At 45.4% G+C, this 17,256-nt stretch overlaps 1 protein-coding gene across 4 annotated transcripts in view; it reads right to left on the minus strand.

Moving 5' to 3' along the window:
• The window catches only part of LOC134927634 (intraflagellar transport protein 70A), a 254,713-nt gene that overhangs the window by 222,192 nt on the left and 15,265 nt on the right, over positions 1–17,256 (minus strand). For 2 of the 4 annotated variants that reach the window (XM_063922382.1, XM_063922384.1), the window contains 2 exons: positions 6,039–6,168; positions 3,836–4,045 (listed from right to left, as the gene is read on the minus strand). The exons of 1 other annotated variant lie outside the window; for it this stretch is intronic. In XM_063922382.1, the coding sequence (XP_063778452.1) occupies positions 3,836–4,045; positions 6,039–6,168 (340 nt within the window). The remainder of the gene's footprint in view (positions 1–3,835; positions 4,046–6,038; positions 6,169–17,256) is intronic. One more of the 4 variants, XM_063922383.1, reaches the window with a different exon arrangement.

Genomic DNA, 17,256 nt, shown 5'->3' on the forward strand with positions numbered 1-17,256 from the left:
GATTTCTTTAGTATTTGCCTTTACTGTCTGGCAGTAGCCATTTCAGAATTAATATTAGATATCATTCCTTTAAATTATTCTAGCCACTCTGGTTCCTGTATACTGCTTCCCAGAGAAGGGATAGAGCACTGATTACACAGTGGAGATCCCCCTGGAGAAGGAGAAAACTTTGTGTTGCAGGATGGACACACAGCCTTTTTACCAGACATGATGATAAACACACACACAGTAAGTGAAATAATACAGAAATAGTGAAAACACAGTAATATGAACACAGAACTCCAGACAGCCTGTATAGAGTGATATAGAGAGGGATGAGACCAGCACACAATGCCTCACAGCTAAAGCAGCGCTTTGCTGGGCACAAACCAGCGCCTTAGATAAGGTAACTGGTTAACTGATATTAGAAAAGCTCCCCCCTTTCTATAAATCCACCTGGTACCGTACAAAGTGACTCTGCAGTATCTGTGTAGGAGCAGCGCTTCCCTGCGTGCAGTCAGTAGGCTGAAGCAGCAGGAAATGGCGCCTCTACACCGCTGGTCCCGCTCTCCGGGAAGCCCCGTCCCCTCACATGTATTATATTGGCATTTGTGTCCAAATTGCAGGAAACAGGGTTAAAACCCCTTCCTATACTAGCGTCAGTTTGGGTGTCCGCAGCGGGCACCGCAGCCCGCAGCTAATTGCTTACCGTGCCCTTATGCCGCCACTGTCTCCGGGGACCCGCTAACCTGGGCCTCGGTGTCTGTACTCACCGCACCACGTCTTCAGCATATGTTAGGGGTGGCGGCATGCTGTCAGCGTGTGCGCACACCCTGAGGGTATGCAAAACAGCACCTCAGGAGCATAGTCCTGTCAGCGGGGATCAGGACCATTAACACTATAAGAGGTTGGTTCGGTTTCCCCCCAAAGTCCCACGACACAGGCAGACTGGTACCAGCCAGTGCTGCCTGAAAATAACAAAATAAACACATTTCTGAAGAAAACACTCTGAAGTTCCAGAGAATGCACTCGGCTCCTTGGACACATTTTTCTAAACTTGGTCTACAAGTGGGGCATAAAGGGGAGGAGCCAGCACACATTGAAGATTTTTTAAAGTGCCAGTCTCCAATGGACGCGATCTATACCCCATCGTACTAATACTTTCGAAGTATCCCCACGGACGTTAGAGAAAATGAGTTAAAAGGGTCCCTACTTATACCCCTTTTCCACCAACCAGCATACAACACGGGTTATTACACATGGACACGCATAACCCATTTGCTGGCTGGCGTAAAAGGGCTGAGTTGGAATAATCCAAGTCGACTGACCCGGTATTCCAACTCGGGTAGCTTGCAGGGTTGAACACGGGTTCAACCAGCCGGGTGGCACCCGTGTCAGGCTCCCGGCTGCGACCCACGTTATTAGATGGAAAAGGGGTATGACCAACTGAACATGTCCATTCAGGAGATCTACAGATATTGACATATTTATATGCAAAAGCAATGTAGAAAGCAGCTTTAGCATTTAATAAGCATTCTATCGATCAGAAGCAGCTAGCTAATGACTTTCATCATCTCGGCATGTATTTTCACCAGCCTTCAGGCACCTGCAATTGATACAGCTACTGATATATATATATTTACACACACACACACACACACACACACACACGCACACGTATATGTGTATGTATATATATATATATATATATATAGTGGTGAGAGGGCTTGCTGCTCATTTCTGTGGGATCAGCTCCCTCCAAGGGAGAGGAAAACAAAAACCTGCACATTCTCCATCTGCAGTAGTAATTTGAAACTCCGGGCTTTCTGGGTTGCACAGCTCCAAGTAGAAAAATAGAGGTCCGGGTTTTCCAGCTCACCCAGAGCCAGCAGGAAGTCAGCAGCAGGAGAGGGGTTTAAAACGCCAATACACTCACTGCACCGGGCACTGATGCCTGCTAAAGGCCAGTTAGTATTCCGGAGTCTCCGGAGTTCCATTGACTGATGACATTGGCTGTGCCAGGAGAGCATGGCAGATTGTGGCTGCAGACCATTGCAGCAGATGAACCATAAAGCACTGTTAGTGGTTGGACATTTAAGTTTCACCTGTTTATTTTATGTACCTGTATTTCCAGGACTAAGCCTGGCCATGCTGTTGTACAGTGTCTGCTGCCAGTAAAAAGACACTGTGACACCACACCCCACACTTCCATTACCCCAATCTGGGTCTATGATTAACCAGCAAGGAGCCACATGATAATGTCTCCTTACTTAAATATATCTAAGCTAAGAGCTACCTACCTTGGAACACCACCATAATGCTCCATATGGCATGTCAGGACCTGCACCTCCTCCTAATGCAGGAACCTATCTGCCACTCAAAACAGACATATAAAGTGGCAGATGCTCAATTAGCTTAGTGATATCATTCAGGTGCTTGAAAGGGAGGGGTATTTCCAAGCAAGAAAAAAAGACATTTTGTTTCCCCCAGCACCCTGAATGATAGCAGTAACCAGATTTAAATCCCACACAATATTGGAATTCAGAGATCTCAGTTACATATATTTGCACAAATGTATGAATAAGTTCCAAAGCCGCGTCAAGGCCTCTCTGTATATTTGGGGTCCCTAGCGCTATATCTAGGTGCAGGGTGTGGCACCCCAAAAAATCAGCATAAGCCAGAAAGCCCATTGCAGCATACCAGTGAAAAAACTATAGTGTTAATAAATTAGTGTTATTTAAGTAAGGAGCCATTATCATGTGGCTCCTTGCTGGTTAATCTTAGACCCAGATTGGGGTAATGGAGGTGTGAGGTGTGATGCCTCTGGACTGGCTGAGCTGGATGGCTTAAGTGTGGCATACCTTTACATTCTATTAACACTTATCACTTACTAATTTCTTTAACACTATTTCTCCAGTTTAATTACATCTCATTTTTGTATCACTTCCTTTATAGCTTCGGCTTCCTAACACTAATTTATTAACACTATTTTTTGGGGTGCCACACCCTGCACCTAGATATAGCGCTAGGGACCCCAAATATACAGAGAGGCCTTGACGCGGCTTTAGGGCTTATTCATACATTTGGGCAAATATATGTAACTGAGATCTCTGAATTCCAATATTGTGTGGAATTTAAATCTGGTTACTGCTATCATTCAGGGTGCTGGGGGAAACAAAAATGTCTTTTTATCTTGCTTAGATGTTTAAGGATACATGTGTTTGGATGGGTCTGATGGCAGATATGGGGCATGTGGAAGGATCTGATGGCATATAAGGAGCATGTGGAAGGGTCTGATGGCATATAAGGAGCATGTGGAAGGGTCTGGTGTGGCATAAAAAGGATATAAGGAGGGGTCTAAAGGCATTTAAAGGGCAAGTGAAGGAGTCTAAAGGCATATAAAGAGTACATGGAAGAGTCTGACGGCATATAAGGGACATGCAGATGATATAGTACTGGCACACTGAGCGTAAGTAGATTATATCCGACACTGATAGCAAAGTTTAACTACCATTGTACTAGAGAGTCATCTGAAAAGCATGGTGCATCTGGGTTGGATACGGTATTCCGGCTGACGAGGTGACGGCTGCCAGGATCCCCACAGTGGCATCCCGCCAGCCATAATACCGGCAATAACTCCCCTCGCGGGCTCGACATGCTTTGGGCCCGGTGCAAGGGTTCTATTCTCCTTCGGGTGGTGGTGTGGTCCCACCACCTGAGTGGGAATACCGGGGGATGGTCAGTATTCCAACCACCAGCATTTTACCAGCTGTCGGGATACAGGCATCGGGATCCTCAACGCTGGGATCCCGACAGCTGGTATATTAACTACATCCCGTGCATCTGTTGAACTTACTTTGCTATGATATGCAGGGTTATCCAACAGAAATGTTGCTTTCATGGCCTCTGGGTACATGCATGCCTTGTATAGGGATTGAGCATAATACAGTTTATATTCTTCGACTTCAGGGTTGATCTGCATTAGCTGTTCATAGCAATCTGCAGCATTTACAAAGTCTTGCATCTGAAAATAGCAGTAACCCAGGAGAGACAGGCCTGCCCTAGACTAAAACACAAAAGGCCAAAGAGTTAAAATCTGGAACAGAACAATTAATATTACTGCAGTAAGTGCATGTTCTTTAAAACATAAACATGAATGATACACAACTGTGCAAATGATAAGCAGAATTTGAAATGAAAAATAATTTGCTGTGTAACAGTAATCATACAAACTTTTCATTTTGTATAGATTAGTAATTATTATCATAGTTCATTTGTATGGCACCAAAGTAGTCTGCTGGGCTGGACAGTGGGGATCTAGCACATTAGATATGACAAAGCTACTTTGTCCCAGTTTCCTAGAAAGCAGTATCATTTAAGTCTTTGGAGGTAAATCTAAATGGCTTCAATGTGTACAGCATAGGCACACATTAAAAGATAACAAATGAAAAACAAGATCAAAGTGTATCATGTAAGAGACATCATACAAAATTGTGATATATGCAACAAAGTAATGTGATCTTAAATACCAAGTAAAATGTATAGTTCAGCCTTTCTGCACAAAGGTTTTAGTATGTTTATAAACTTATCCAAGGGAGGGGGAGGAGGAGGATGAGGAGGAGGAGGAGGAAGAAAGAAGCAGTAAAAGAACAATTTTATTTATATAGTGCTTTTCTCCAAAAGGACACAAGGCACTTTACAGATAGTATGAACAGAATACAGAGGTTTTAATAAAGATGCTTAATTCAAAACGTCTTTAACCAGAAGTGTGTAAACCAGGGTTCTCAAACGTGGTGCTCAAGGCACCCCAAAAGTCCAGGTTTTAGGGATATCGCTGCTTGTGCACAAATGAGTATGGTTCATAGGGTCAACCACACTTAGGTCGACAGTGTCTAGGTCGACACCCAAAATAGGTAGACACAAGAATTAGGTCGACATGAGCAATGTCGACATGACAAAAGGTCGACATAAGGTTTTTTGTTTGTTTTTTGTGTGTGTCATTTTCTTCATAGAGTGACTGGGAACCCCAATTAGTGCACCGTGTCCCCTCGCTTGGCTCGCTTCGCTCGTCATGCTTTAGGCAAGGTGCCTCGCTCCGCTACCGCTGCGCTCAGCACAGGTTACCGTTCCCAATTGTAGTCCACGTCGAACGTAAAGTATGAAAAAGTTAACAAAAATTAAAACAAATTGTGAAAAACTGATGTCGACCTTTTGTCATGTCGACTTAGAACATATCGACATAATACATGTCGACCAATAGTGGTCGACCTAGTGACTGTTGACCTAAGTGTGGTCGACCTAGAGACCAGTTACCGCACAGCTGGTATAATCAGACTGACTGAGGTACTAATTAAGTCGCCTGTACCCAAGCATGGATATCCTTAAAACCTGAACTGTTGGGAATCCTTGAGGACTGCATTGGGGAACTACTGGTGTAAACTAAGGTGAAAATATACGTTATGGTAAGAACTTACCGTTGATAACAGTATTTCTCCTTAGTCCACAGGTTATCCACAGGATAACAATGGTATATGATGAAGCGACGGCGGATTTGCACCAATCGGTCAAAGCTCTCTGGCCTCCAAGCATGCAACGGGCCGGTCCATATATCCCCGCACCTGGCTCAGGCAAATCAGCTGTATTCCAAAGCTCAAGGCAGGAGCATCATAGATAGCCCTAATCAGGCGAGAAGAACACACATGCGCATCCTTCCGTACAAGAAGGAAGAGGTTAGTGAGTAAATGGATCCTCAAATCAGGTGCATCAGGGTGGGATCCCTGTGGACTTAGGAGAAATACCGTTATCAACGGTAAGTTCTTACCATAACGTATAATTCTCCGGCAGGGTTCACAGGTTATCCACAGGATAACAATGGGATTTCCCAAAGCAATTTAGTGGTGGGGACGCTCCTGATTGGACAGGAGAATCCTTCGCCCAAATTCAGCGTCATGAGAGGCAAAGGTATCCATGGCATAATGTCTAATGAATGTGTTAATAGAAGACCATGTGGCTGCCTCACATATCTGTTCTGCTGAAGCACAATGTTGTGATGGACCTACCTTACGATTAAAATGAGCAGATACATTAGCCGGAACAGGGAGATCAGCTTGAGAATATGCTTCTGAAATAGTCATCCGAAGCCATCTTGCCAGTGTTTGCTTATCAGCAGGCCATCCTCTCTTGTGAAATCTGTAGAGAATGAAGAGAAAATCTGTTTTTCTGATGGCACTGGTACGATCCACGTAGATCCTTAATGCACGGACCACGTCCAGCGATGCATCGCCAGCAGAAAGGCCCGGTACCTGGAAAGCCGGGACTACAATTTCTTCATTAAGGTGGAATTTAGACACCACCTTTGGAAGATACCCAGATATAATTCTTAGAACTGCTTTATCTGGATAAAAAAAAATTCAGAAATGGCGAACGACATGATAAAGCCCCTAAATCTGACACTCTTCTAGCTGAAGCCATAGCCAGTAGAAAGAGAATTTCAGCTGTCAACCATTTAAGATCCACTTTATTAAGTGGTTCAAATGGGGCAACTTGAAGGGCTTTCAGGACTAGACTTAAGTTCCAAGGCACTATAGGAGGAACAAAAAGAGGTTGAATGCGCAGCATTCCCTGGAAAAAAGTACGTACATCCTGCAAGTTGGCATTTTCTTTTGGAACCATACAGTCAATGCCGACACTTGCACTCTCAAGGAAGCCACCTTCAAATGTTTATCTATTCCTGCCTGAAGGAATGCTAAGACCCTGGACACTCTGAAAGTCTTAGAGTCCATTTTCCGTTCACTGCACCAATGAATATAGGTTTGCCATATTCAGTGATAAATGCGAGCTGAGGAAGGTTTCCTTGCTCTAAGTATAGTTTGAATTAGCTGTTGTGAGAATCCTCTTAACTTCAGGATAGAGGTTTCAAGAGCCACGCCTTCAAAGACAGTCGATCCAGATGTCTGTGATAACAAGGACCTTGCATCAGTAGATCTGGAGGTTGAGGGAGCAGAAGTGGAGCATCCATCGACATTCTCTGCAGATCTGTGTAGCAATGCCTTCTGCTGGCAGGCCGGAGCTATTAGTATCATGGCACCTTTCCCTTGCTTTAACTTTCTCACCACCCTTGGTAATAGGGTGATTGGAGGAACACATAAGCCAGATGAAAGTCCCATCTCCCATCTTACCGACAGGGCATCCACAAAGTCCCATCTTACCGACAGGGCATCCACAAAGATCGCTCTGGAATCCTTTGTTCTTGACCTATATATATATATATATATATATATATATATATATATATATCCCACACACGCACACATATATATATATATATATATATATATATATATATATATATAAATATATACACACATACACTGCTCAAAAAAATAAAGGGAACACTAAGATAACACATCCTAGATCTGAATGAATGAAATATTCTTATTAAATACTTTGTTCTTTACATAGTTGAATGTGCTGACAACAAAATCACACAAAAATTATCAATGGTAATCAAATTTATTAACCCATGGAGGTCTGGATTTGGAGTCACGCTCAAATTTAAAGTGGAAAAACACACTACAGGCTGATCCAACTTTGATGTAATGTCCTTAAAACAAGTCAAAATGAGGCTCAGTAGTGTGTGTGGCCTCCACGTACCTGTATGACCTCCCAACAATGCCTGGGCATGCTCCTGATGGGGTGGCGGATGGTCTCCTGAGGGATCTCCTCCCAGACCTGGACTAAAGAATCCGCCAACTCCTGCACAGTCTGTGGTGCAACGTGGCATTGGTGGATGGAGCGAGACATGATGTCCAAGATGTGCTCAATAGGATTCAGGTCTGGGGAACGGGCGGGCCAGTCCATAGCATCAATGCCTTCGTCTTGCAGGAACTGCTGACACACTCCAGCCACATGAGGTCTAGCATTGTCTTGCATTAGGAGGAACCCAGGGCCAACCGCTACAGCATATGGTCTCACTAGGGGTCTGAGGATCTCATCTCGGTACCTAATGGCAGTCAGGCTACCTCTGGCGAGCACATGGAGGGCTGTGCGGCCCCCCAAAGAAATGCCACCCCACACCATTATTGACCCACTGTCATGCTGGAGGATGTTGCAGGCAGCAGAACGTTCTCCTTGGCGTCTCCAGACTCTGTCACATGACCTGCTTTCATCTGTGAAGAGCACAGGGCGCCAGTGGCGAATTTGCCAATCTTGGTGTTCTCTGGCAAATGCCAAACGTCCTGCACGGTGTCGGGCTGTAAGCACAACCCCCACCTGTGGACGTCGGGCCCTCATACCACCCTCATGGAGTCTGTTTCTGATCGTTTGAGTAGACACATGCACATTTGTGGCTTGCTGGAGGTCATTTTGCAGGGCTCTGGCAGTGCTCCTCCTGTTCCTCCTTGCACAAAGGCGGAGGTAGCGGTCCTGCTGCTGGGTTGTTGCCCTCCTACGGCCTCCTCCACGTCTCCTGATAGCGCCTCTATGATCTGGACACTACGCTGACAGACACAGCAAACCTTCTTGCCATAGCTCGCATTGATGTGCTATCCTGGATGAGCTGCACTACCTGAGCCACTTGTGTGGGTTGTAGACTCCGTCTCATGCTACCACTAGAGTGAAAGCACCGCCGGCTTTCAAAAAAGCCAGAAAGCATAGGAGCTGAGAAGTGGTCTGTGGTCACCACCTGCAGAACAACTCCTTTATTGGGGGTGTCTTGCTAATTGCCTATAATTTCCACCTGTTGTCTATTCCATTTGCACAACAGCATGTGAAATTGATTGTCAATCAGTGTTGCTTCCTAAGTGGACAGTTTGATTTCACAGAAGTGTGATTGACTTGGAGTTACATTGTGTTGTTTAAGTGTTCCCTTTATTTTTTTGAGCAGTGTATGTGTATATATATATATATATATATATATATATATATATATATGTATGTGTGTGTGACACAAATGAGGCGGCACTCAAAGACTGATGAAAAGGTGATCTTTGTATTGAAAAAAGTTGATGTTTCGGGGACGTGCTCCCCTTCCTCAGAGCAATTTAAACTATGTGACAAGTGAAACTTAAATACACACAACTTACCCCAAGGGCCTCCCACCACCGGCGTCCTCCCTCAGCACGTTGCCCGCAGCTCCGTCTGGCACTTCCGGCAGCGGGGCGGTAGTAACGCCGGAAGCCGGAAGTGCCAGATCCGGGCTGCGGGCAACGTGCCGAGGGAGGACGCCGGTGGTGGGAGGCACTTGGGGTAAGTTGTGTGTATTTAAGTTTCACTTGTCACATTGTTTAAATTGTTCTGAGGAAGGGGAGCACGTCCCCGAAACATCAACTTTTTTCAATACAAAGATCACCTTTTCATCAGTCTTTGAGTGCCGCCTCATTTGAGTCACATTTGTATTCTGGGGCAGCCCCCCGGGTGGAAGGCACCGGAGCAAGGTATTCGTGGCTAGTATAGGAGTGCCGGAGTTCACAACAAGTATATATATATATTTATATATTTATTTTTGTCCTTTTCCCAATCCTGGGATATTGAGCAACAATGGAAGTGTCCAATATCTCGTATGATTCTCAATTCCGATCAGTAGGATCTGGCTAGTATATTTGGACCACGCTTCAAATAGGGAGCACAAAAAATGCAATGATCATGCTTATTTAGCAAATGTATCCAATAAGAAAAGAATATACTAAAAACAATTACAGGTTGAGTATCCCATATCCAAATATTCCGAAATACGGAATATTCCGAAATACAGATTTTTTTGAGTGAGACTGAGATAGTGAAACCTTTGTTTTCTGATGGCTCAGTGTACACAAACTTTGTTTAATACACAAAGTTATTAAAAATATTGTATTAAATGACCTTCAGGCTGTGTGTATAAGGTGTATATGAAACATAAATGAATTGTGTGAATGTACACACACTATGTTTAATGCACAAAGTTATAAACAAATATTGGCTAAAATGACCTTCAGACTGTGTGTATAAGGTGTATATGAAACATAAATGTATTCTGTGCTTAGACTTGGGTCCCATCACCATAATATCTCATTATGGTATGCAATTATTCCAAAATACGGAAAAATCCGATATCCAAAATACTTCTGGTCCCAAGCATTTTGGATAAGGGATACTCAACCTGTAGTAGTGTAAGATTTGGTAGTGCTGCAGAGATTCAAAATATTAGTATTGGAAGTCAGCATATGAAGAGAGCGTCCTAAAGCTGAATATTAAGTCAGGAGTACTGCACGGCTGGGAACTGAATAATCGGCATGCAGAAAAAAAGTCAATAAGTATATATATTTCCGCTGTCCTGCGTATTGGAAGCAGACCTCCTTCCGGCCACGGGTGCTATTTATCCATTAATTGTTGGCCATATCCAGAGGTGGATAACAATGTCCAATTGCTGCAGGTGCCCCGGTGTGGGTGAAACTCCTGGGATATCTCTTTTGAGCAGGCAATCCCGCTAGCTGAGCGAGTTCAACTTTACTGCTGTGTGTGACCAGTAAACTGGTCCGATGGATATGCTGACACCTGAATGATGTAATCATATGTAGACGGCGTGCCCGCTGTGGAGAGCAAAGGTGCCGTACAAAGATGGCGCCAGAGAGGGTTAAGGGGCAAGGGTGGCAGGCGGCCCGCGGGCCAACGGCGCGAAGGAGAGGGGCGGGCAGGTACGCCCGTCCCCTCTTTCACACCTGTGGGCACTTGGGCAGCCAGTCAGGAGCTGGAGGGGCCGGACGGACACTAGGGGGTTAAATAGAAATGAGCAGGGGGGGGGGGGGATAAGTACCTGCAGGGAGAGCAGCGCTGCTAGCGTGACCCACCCGCCTACCCGTTAAAGCAAGCCGTTAGTGGGCCACACACCCCCATTTTGATTTTTTGCACTGCCTCTCTTGGTTCGCGTTATGCGCATATGCGGAACACGTATATCTTTTGGGGGGGAAAAAGGAAACGCAATTGCAATTGGGTGTGTTGTCACGGGGTGTCATGTGAAGTGTGATGGTAATCAAAGTTTATTATTGTGTGATTTGTGATGTGCAATCATGTGCAAGGTACAAAACGCTTTTATAACAAGCGAATGCATGGTATATGTATGTCACAGTCAGCAGGAAGAAGCGGTGTGCAAGGCATGGCGAGAATGGGGGGAGCCAGCTGATGTTGGCAGATTCACCCTCGGTGAATGGGCGCACGCTCGGCTCCAGCCTTTGACAGTTGGGCCAGTGGGCTGCGCGCCAGGCGAGCGTGATATGTGCCAGGAGGGCTGGTTTCCCAGGGGCGTTGCCGCGGTGCCTACTGGGTAGGCGGGGCACGCCCCCAGGTAATCAGGAGGGGTCAGTGACCCATTTGCGCCTTGCCCACCATTTCTGTTCGTGCCCTGCAACCTTGTAAGGTAACATGGAATGAGGTAATGGAAATAAACTGTGGCCAGTAATTCGATCCAAAGACATGTGTCAGACTCTTATTTAGGGGGGACGTTATCGAGCGGGAGCAGGGGGGACGCCGTGGGTCTACCTCTACCCCTTAATAAAACCGTGCAGCGCTGACCTCCGTAAGTGCGCTGGCTCCCATGTGTGGTAGGGTTAGTGCGGCTGCCGGGTCTGTAAATATTTGTCTGATGACGCCTTTCCCTGCCTTTGTAAAGTCAGCAGCTTCCTCAGATCACAGCAGCACTAACCCTACCACACACGGGAGCCAGTGCACATACAGAGCCAACGCACTTACGGAGGTCAGCGCTGCACGATTATATACAGCAGGCACGCTGTCTACATATGATTACATCATTCAGGTGTCAGCATATCCATCGGACCAGTTTACTGGTCACACACAGTAGTAAAGTTGAACTCGCTCAGCTAGCGGGATTGCCTGCTCAAAAGAGATATCCCAGGAGTTTCACCCACACCGGGGCACCTGCAGCAATTGGACATTGTTATCCACCTCTGGATATGGCCAACAACGAATGGATAAATAGCACCCGTGGCCGGAAGGAGGTCTGCTACCAATACGCAGGACAGCGGAAATATATATACTTATTGACATTTTTTCTGCATGCCGATTATTCAGTTCCCAGCCGTGCAGTACTCCTGACTTAATATTCAGCTTTAGGACGCTCTCTTCATATGCTGACTTCCAATACTAATTGTGTGTGTGTGTGTGTGTGTGTGTGTGTGTGTGTGTGTGTGTGTGTGTGTGTATACATACATATCTTATGGTGTAATTAATGTGGTTTTTACGGTCGGCCGACACATGTTGACAATATTGTATTAAGTGAGATATTGTGCTTTACTATTATCATTACCATTTTTAAGTAAATAAAGCTAATATTATTAGCCTAATACCAGCGCTTTTTCACTTTTTTTCTGCCATGAGATCTATCTCTGGCAACCCCCACTTGTCTACTAGAGTCTGGAAGACCTCTGGATGTAGAGCCCATTCGCTTGCCTGAATGGCGTGTCGACTGAGAAAGTCCGCTTCCCAGTTTAGGACTCCCGGAACGAATACTGCGGACAAGGCTGGAAGATGAAGTTCTGCCCACTTTAGTATGTGACTTACCTCCTTCATCGCTTTTCGGCTGTGAGTTCCTCCCTGATGGTTGAGGTATGCTACTGCCGTCGCATTGTCCAAGCGGATCTGGACTGGTTTTCCCCCGAAGAATGTCCTTTGCCTGAATCAGTGCCATGTATATGGCCCGAGGTTCCAATATATTTATTGGCAGGCAACCTTCTTCCTTGGTCCATTGCCCCTGGATACACAACCTTCCTGACACTGCTCCTCAGCCCTGGAGACTGGCATCTGTCGTCAGAACTTCCCCTTGTCCAGATGGGATGTCTGTAGCCACCAGGCTAATGACCTTCTTACTTCTATCGTAAGAACCATCCATAGTCTGTGTTTTTATCGTCTGATGCAGCCCATTCCATTTGGCAAGAATCAGACGCTGCAGAAGCCTCGAGTGGAATTGTGCATACTCCACCATGTCGAATGTTGACACCATCAAACCCATCACACGCATTGCTGCGTGAATGGATACATTTTGACTGTGTCTCTAGTCCTGAATCCTTGACTGAACCTTGGATATCTTGTTCCGAGGTAATATTACTCTCTGAAAACTTGAATCCAGTAGAGCCCCCATGTGAGTCATCCACTGTAAACGGAACTAGAGATAATTTTGCCCAATTTATGAGCCAGCCGTGCTTCTGCAAACACGTTATTGTCTGTTGCAGATGACATAGGAGCAATTCCTGCTACTGTGCCAGGATTAAAAGATCGTCGAGGTATGGAAAAATTCTTATCACCTGCTGTCGGAGATAAGCTGCCATTACCACCATAATCTTGGTAAATACTCTGGGGGCTGTGGCTAACCCAAAAGGTAGGGCCTGGAACTGAAAATGCTGTTGGAGGATAGCGAACCTGAGATAGCACTGGTGGGACAGTGCTATAGGAACATGTAGGTAAGCATCCTGTATATCCAGGGATATCATATAATCCCCTGGCTCCATGGCCAAAATGATGGAACGTAAGGTCTCCATGTGAAACCGAGGTACCCAAATGTATCTCTTCAGCAGTTTGAGATTGAGAATGGGCTGAAATGACCCATTTGGCTTCTGAACTAAAAACAGGTTGGAGTAAAAACACTGTCCTCGTTGTGCAGGAGGAACTCGAATGACTACTCCTGACTGAAGCAATTTCTGAACTGCCTCTTGCAAAGCCCTGGCCTTTCGTCTCTACACGAGATGGGCTGGTACGAAAAAAAAACTATGAGGAGGGTACTTCTTGAAGGCAAAAGCATAACCTAGAGATCCAGCTTCCTGCACCCAGGCGTCTGTTGTAGACTGCTGCCACATCTGTGCAAACTGAAGAAGTTGGACCCCCACCCTGGGCTCCCCCAGGCGGAGGCCCGTACCATCAGGCTGATGGCTTATTATCTGTTTTACCAACCGGTCCTCTGGTAGCCCAATGCTTTTTAGTCTTACAAGACTTGTTATATTGGGACTGCCTACTATCACTTTTGCCTTTAGCTTTTCCTTGAGACCGAAAGGGCAGAAAAGCTGGAACTTTAGGTTTGAAATTGCATGTGGAAGGAAACTTGACCTTCTTGGGAGTCTGCTTCCGACTCCAAAATATAGCTTGTAAGCTTGCGAGCAGGGCCTTCCTACCTCTGACTGTTTGTTTATTACCCAGTTTTGTTGTATCATTGTGTCCAATTGTAAAGCGCAACGGAATTTGCTGCGCTATATAAGAAACAGTTAATAAATAAATAAAATTTCTATCAATTCTTTACCATAAAAAATATCTCCAGAAAAGGGCAAAGATTCCAAAACCTTCTTATATTCTGAATAAGCTTTCCACGTACATAGCCAAACTGCTCTGCGAGCAGCTATTGTTGAAGCTGATGCCCTGGAGGCAATAGTACCCATATCCAATGCTGCTTCCTCCAAGAACATTGCAGCCTGTTTTATATGTGCTATATGGGATTTTTGCTCTCTAGATGCTATTGAAAAATCCACCTCCAATGCATCAGCCAAGGCAGCCACTGCCTTTGCCATCCAAGCTGAAGCCATGGCTGGCCTTATGAGTGCCCCAGACAGGGTAAAAATGGTTTTTAGAAAACCATCCACTCTCCTATCCGTGACATCATTTAATGATGTTGAAGGCAAAGGTAATGTAGATTTTCGCACTAATTGAATCATATGCGTATCTACTTTAGGAGACAGCTCCCTTTTTAAACAATCCCCAGCTGGAAGAGGATAATTGGAATTCCATTTCTTAGGAATTCTAAACTTATTAGGCGTAGCCCAAGCCTCTTCCATGATTACCATCAGGTGATCTGACCCTGGAAACTCAGTCTTAACTGTTTTGGGACGTTTAAACACAGGTGCCTTGGTTTTTAACACAGGCTCTGCTGCATCCTCTAAGGATAGAATGGCTTTCATTGCTCTAATTAACCAAGCTATGTCCACTGAGCTGAGACCTTCCTCCTCCTCTTCGTATGCCGAAGTAGAATTAATTGAGCTTTCATCCTCCGATGAATCCTCATCTGAACCATGTGTAGCCTGTGAGGATGAAGATTTACTTACCACCAGCTTATCAGCCTGTTTCTTTTGAGAGGCTGCTGCTGGAAGTGATACACCACAAGTGGGAAGCTGCATATGTAAGGGTTAAATTAATCGTGTAATCTATCCCTGGTACAGGAGTTGGATGAATTATCCGTTCAGCTATACTGGATAAAGTCTGTGCAAACATAGCCCAAGGTGGATCACCCTGCACCTGAAACTGCCTTGTATTTTTAAGAACCCCTGGTGAAAGCTAAAACAATTTGTACACAAACCATCCTGAACCAGATCCCGAGAGGATAACACAGCTTTGCAAGACAAACAGGATATGCGTGTTGGTGTTTTGATTTGAGTGTATCTTCTTCACCTTTGCCACTCTTAGACATGATAAATAATCAACACTTTCACAATGTACTACACGATTTGTGACTGTAATCACTTTAAGTTTTTTAAAGTGACATACAATCCGACCCTACCCATGCACCAGCATTGAGGATCGGAATAAAACAAAACTGACAGAATATAGTAAAGTCAGCAATCACACTAGCAGTCAGTCACATGTTATACATTAGTATAATAAGCAATATGAGCACATCATCAACTACAACTACATTTCAAGTATGTAGGAGAACATATTACTGAATCATGTTTACACAGATCTATGGTATTCAGACGCACTGCAAAAGAAACCATAGTATATGTATACAGACTCATATGCAATAGGCACTTATCTAACTATTCACACTCAAGAAAGGTAGATAGAGACTTAGTGCTGTATTGCCTTTACTCAGTAGAGTGCTATACAGGGAGACTCACCTCGCTTCCAGGACCGATCAATACGTTAGCAAATGCTGAGTGGATCCAGACGCTACTTGTGTACACTGTCGTTCCATGAACCTATAGTGAACAGAGACGCTCAGTCAACACAGACGCACCAGTCACACAGCCACCTATGCTGCAACTGGGTCCCCTTGTGTACAGCGACTGAGTCGGAAGAGTGAAACAGTTCATGGCGGGAGACTCCGAGGAAACTGGTCATGAACCGGGGGGAGACTAGGAGAGCGTCTGACTCCCCACTGCTGACTTAAAATAAGAATTTACTCACCGGTAATTCTATTTCTCGTAGTCCGTAGTGGATGCTGGGAACTCCGTAAGGACCATGGGGAATAGCGGCTCCGCAGGAGACTGGGCACAAAAGTAAAGCTTTAGGACTACCTGGTGTGCACTGGCTCCTCCCCCTATGACCCTCCTCCAAGCCTCAGTTAGGATACTGTGCCCGGACGAGCGTACACAATAAGGAAGGATTTTGAATCCCGGGTAAGACTCATACCAGCCACACCAATCACACCGTATAACCTGTGATCTGAACCCAGTTAACAGCATGATAACAGAGGAGCCTCTGGAAAGATGGCTCACAACAATAATAACCCAATTTTTGTAACAATAACTATGTACAAGTATTGCAGACAATCCGCACTTGGGATGGGCGCCCAGCATCCACTACGGACTACGAGAAATAGAATTACCGGTGAGTAAATTCTTATTTTCTCTGACGTCCTAGTGGATGCTGGGAACTCCGAAAGGACCATGGGGATTATACCAAAGCTCCCAAACGGGCGGGAGAGTGCGGATGACTCTGCAGCACCGAATGAGAGAACTCCAGGTCCTCCTCAGCCAGGGTATCAAATTTGTAGAATTTAGCAAACGTGTTTGCCCCTGACCAAGTAGCTGCTCGGCAAAGTTGTAACGCCGAGACCCCTCGGACAGCCGCCCAAGATGAACCCACCTTCCTTGTGGAATGGGCTTTTACAGATTTTGGCTGTGGCAGGCCTGCCACAGAATGTGCAAGCTGAATTGTACTACAAATCCAACGAGCAATAGTCTGCTTAGAAGCAGGAGCACCCAGCTTGTTGGGTGCATACAGGATAAACAGCGAGTCAGATTTCCTGACTCCAGCCGTCCTGGAAACATATATTTTCAGGGCCCTGACTACGTCCAGCAACTTGGAGTCCTCCAAGTCCCTAGTAGCCGCAGGCACCACAATAGGCTGGTTCAGGTGAAACGCTGAAACCACCTTAGGGAGAAATTGAGGACGAGTCCTCAATTCTGCCCTGTCCGTATGAAAAATTAGGTAAGGGCTTTTATAGGATAAAGCCGCCAATTCTGAGACACGCCTGGCTGAAGCCAGGGCCAACAGCATTACCACTTTCCATGTGAGATATTTTAAGTC

The sequence above is a fragment of the Pseudophryne corroboree genome, chromosome 5, assembly GCF_028390025.1.
Source record: "Pseudophryne corroboree isolate aPseCor3 chromosome 5, aPseCor3.hap2, whole genome shotgun sequence".
Lineage (NCBI taxonomy): Eukaryota > Metazoa > Chordata > Amphibia > Anura > Myobatrachidae > Pseudophryne > Pseudophryne corroboree.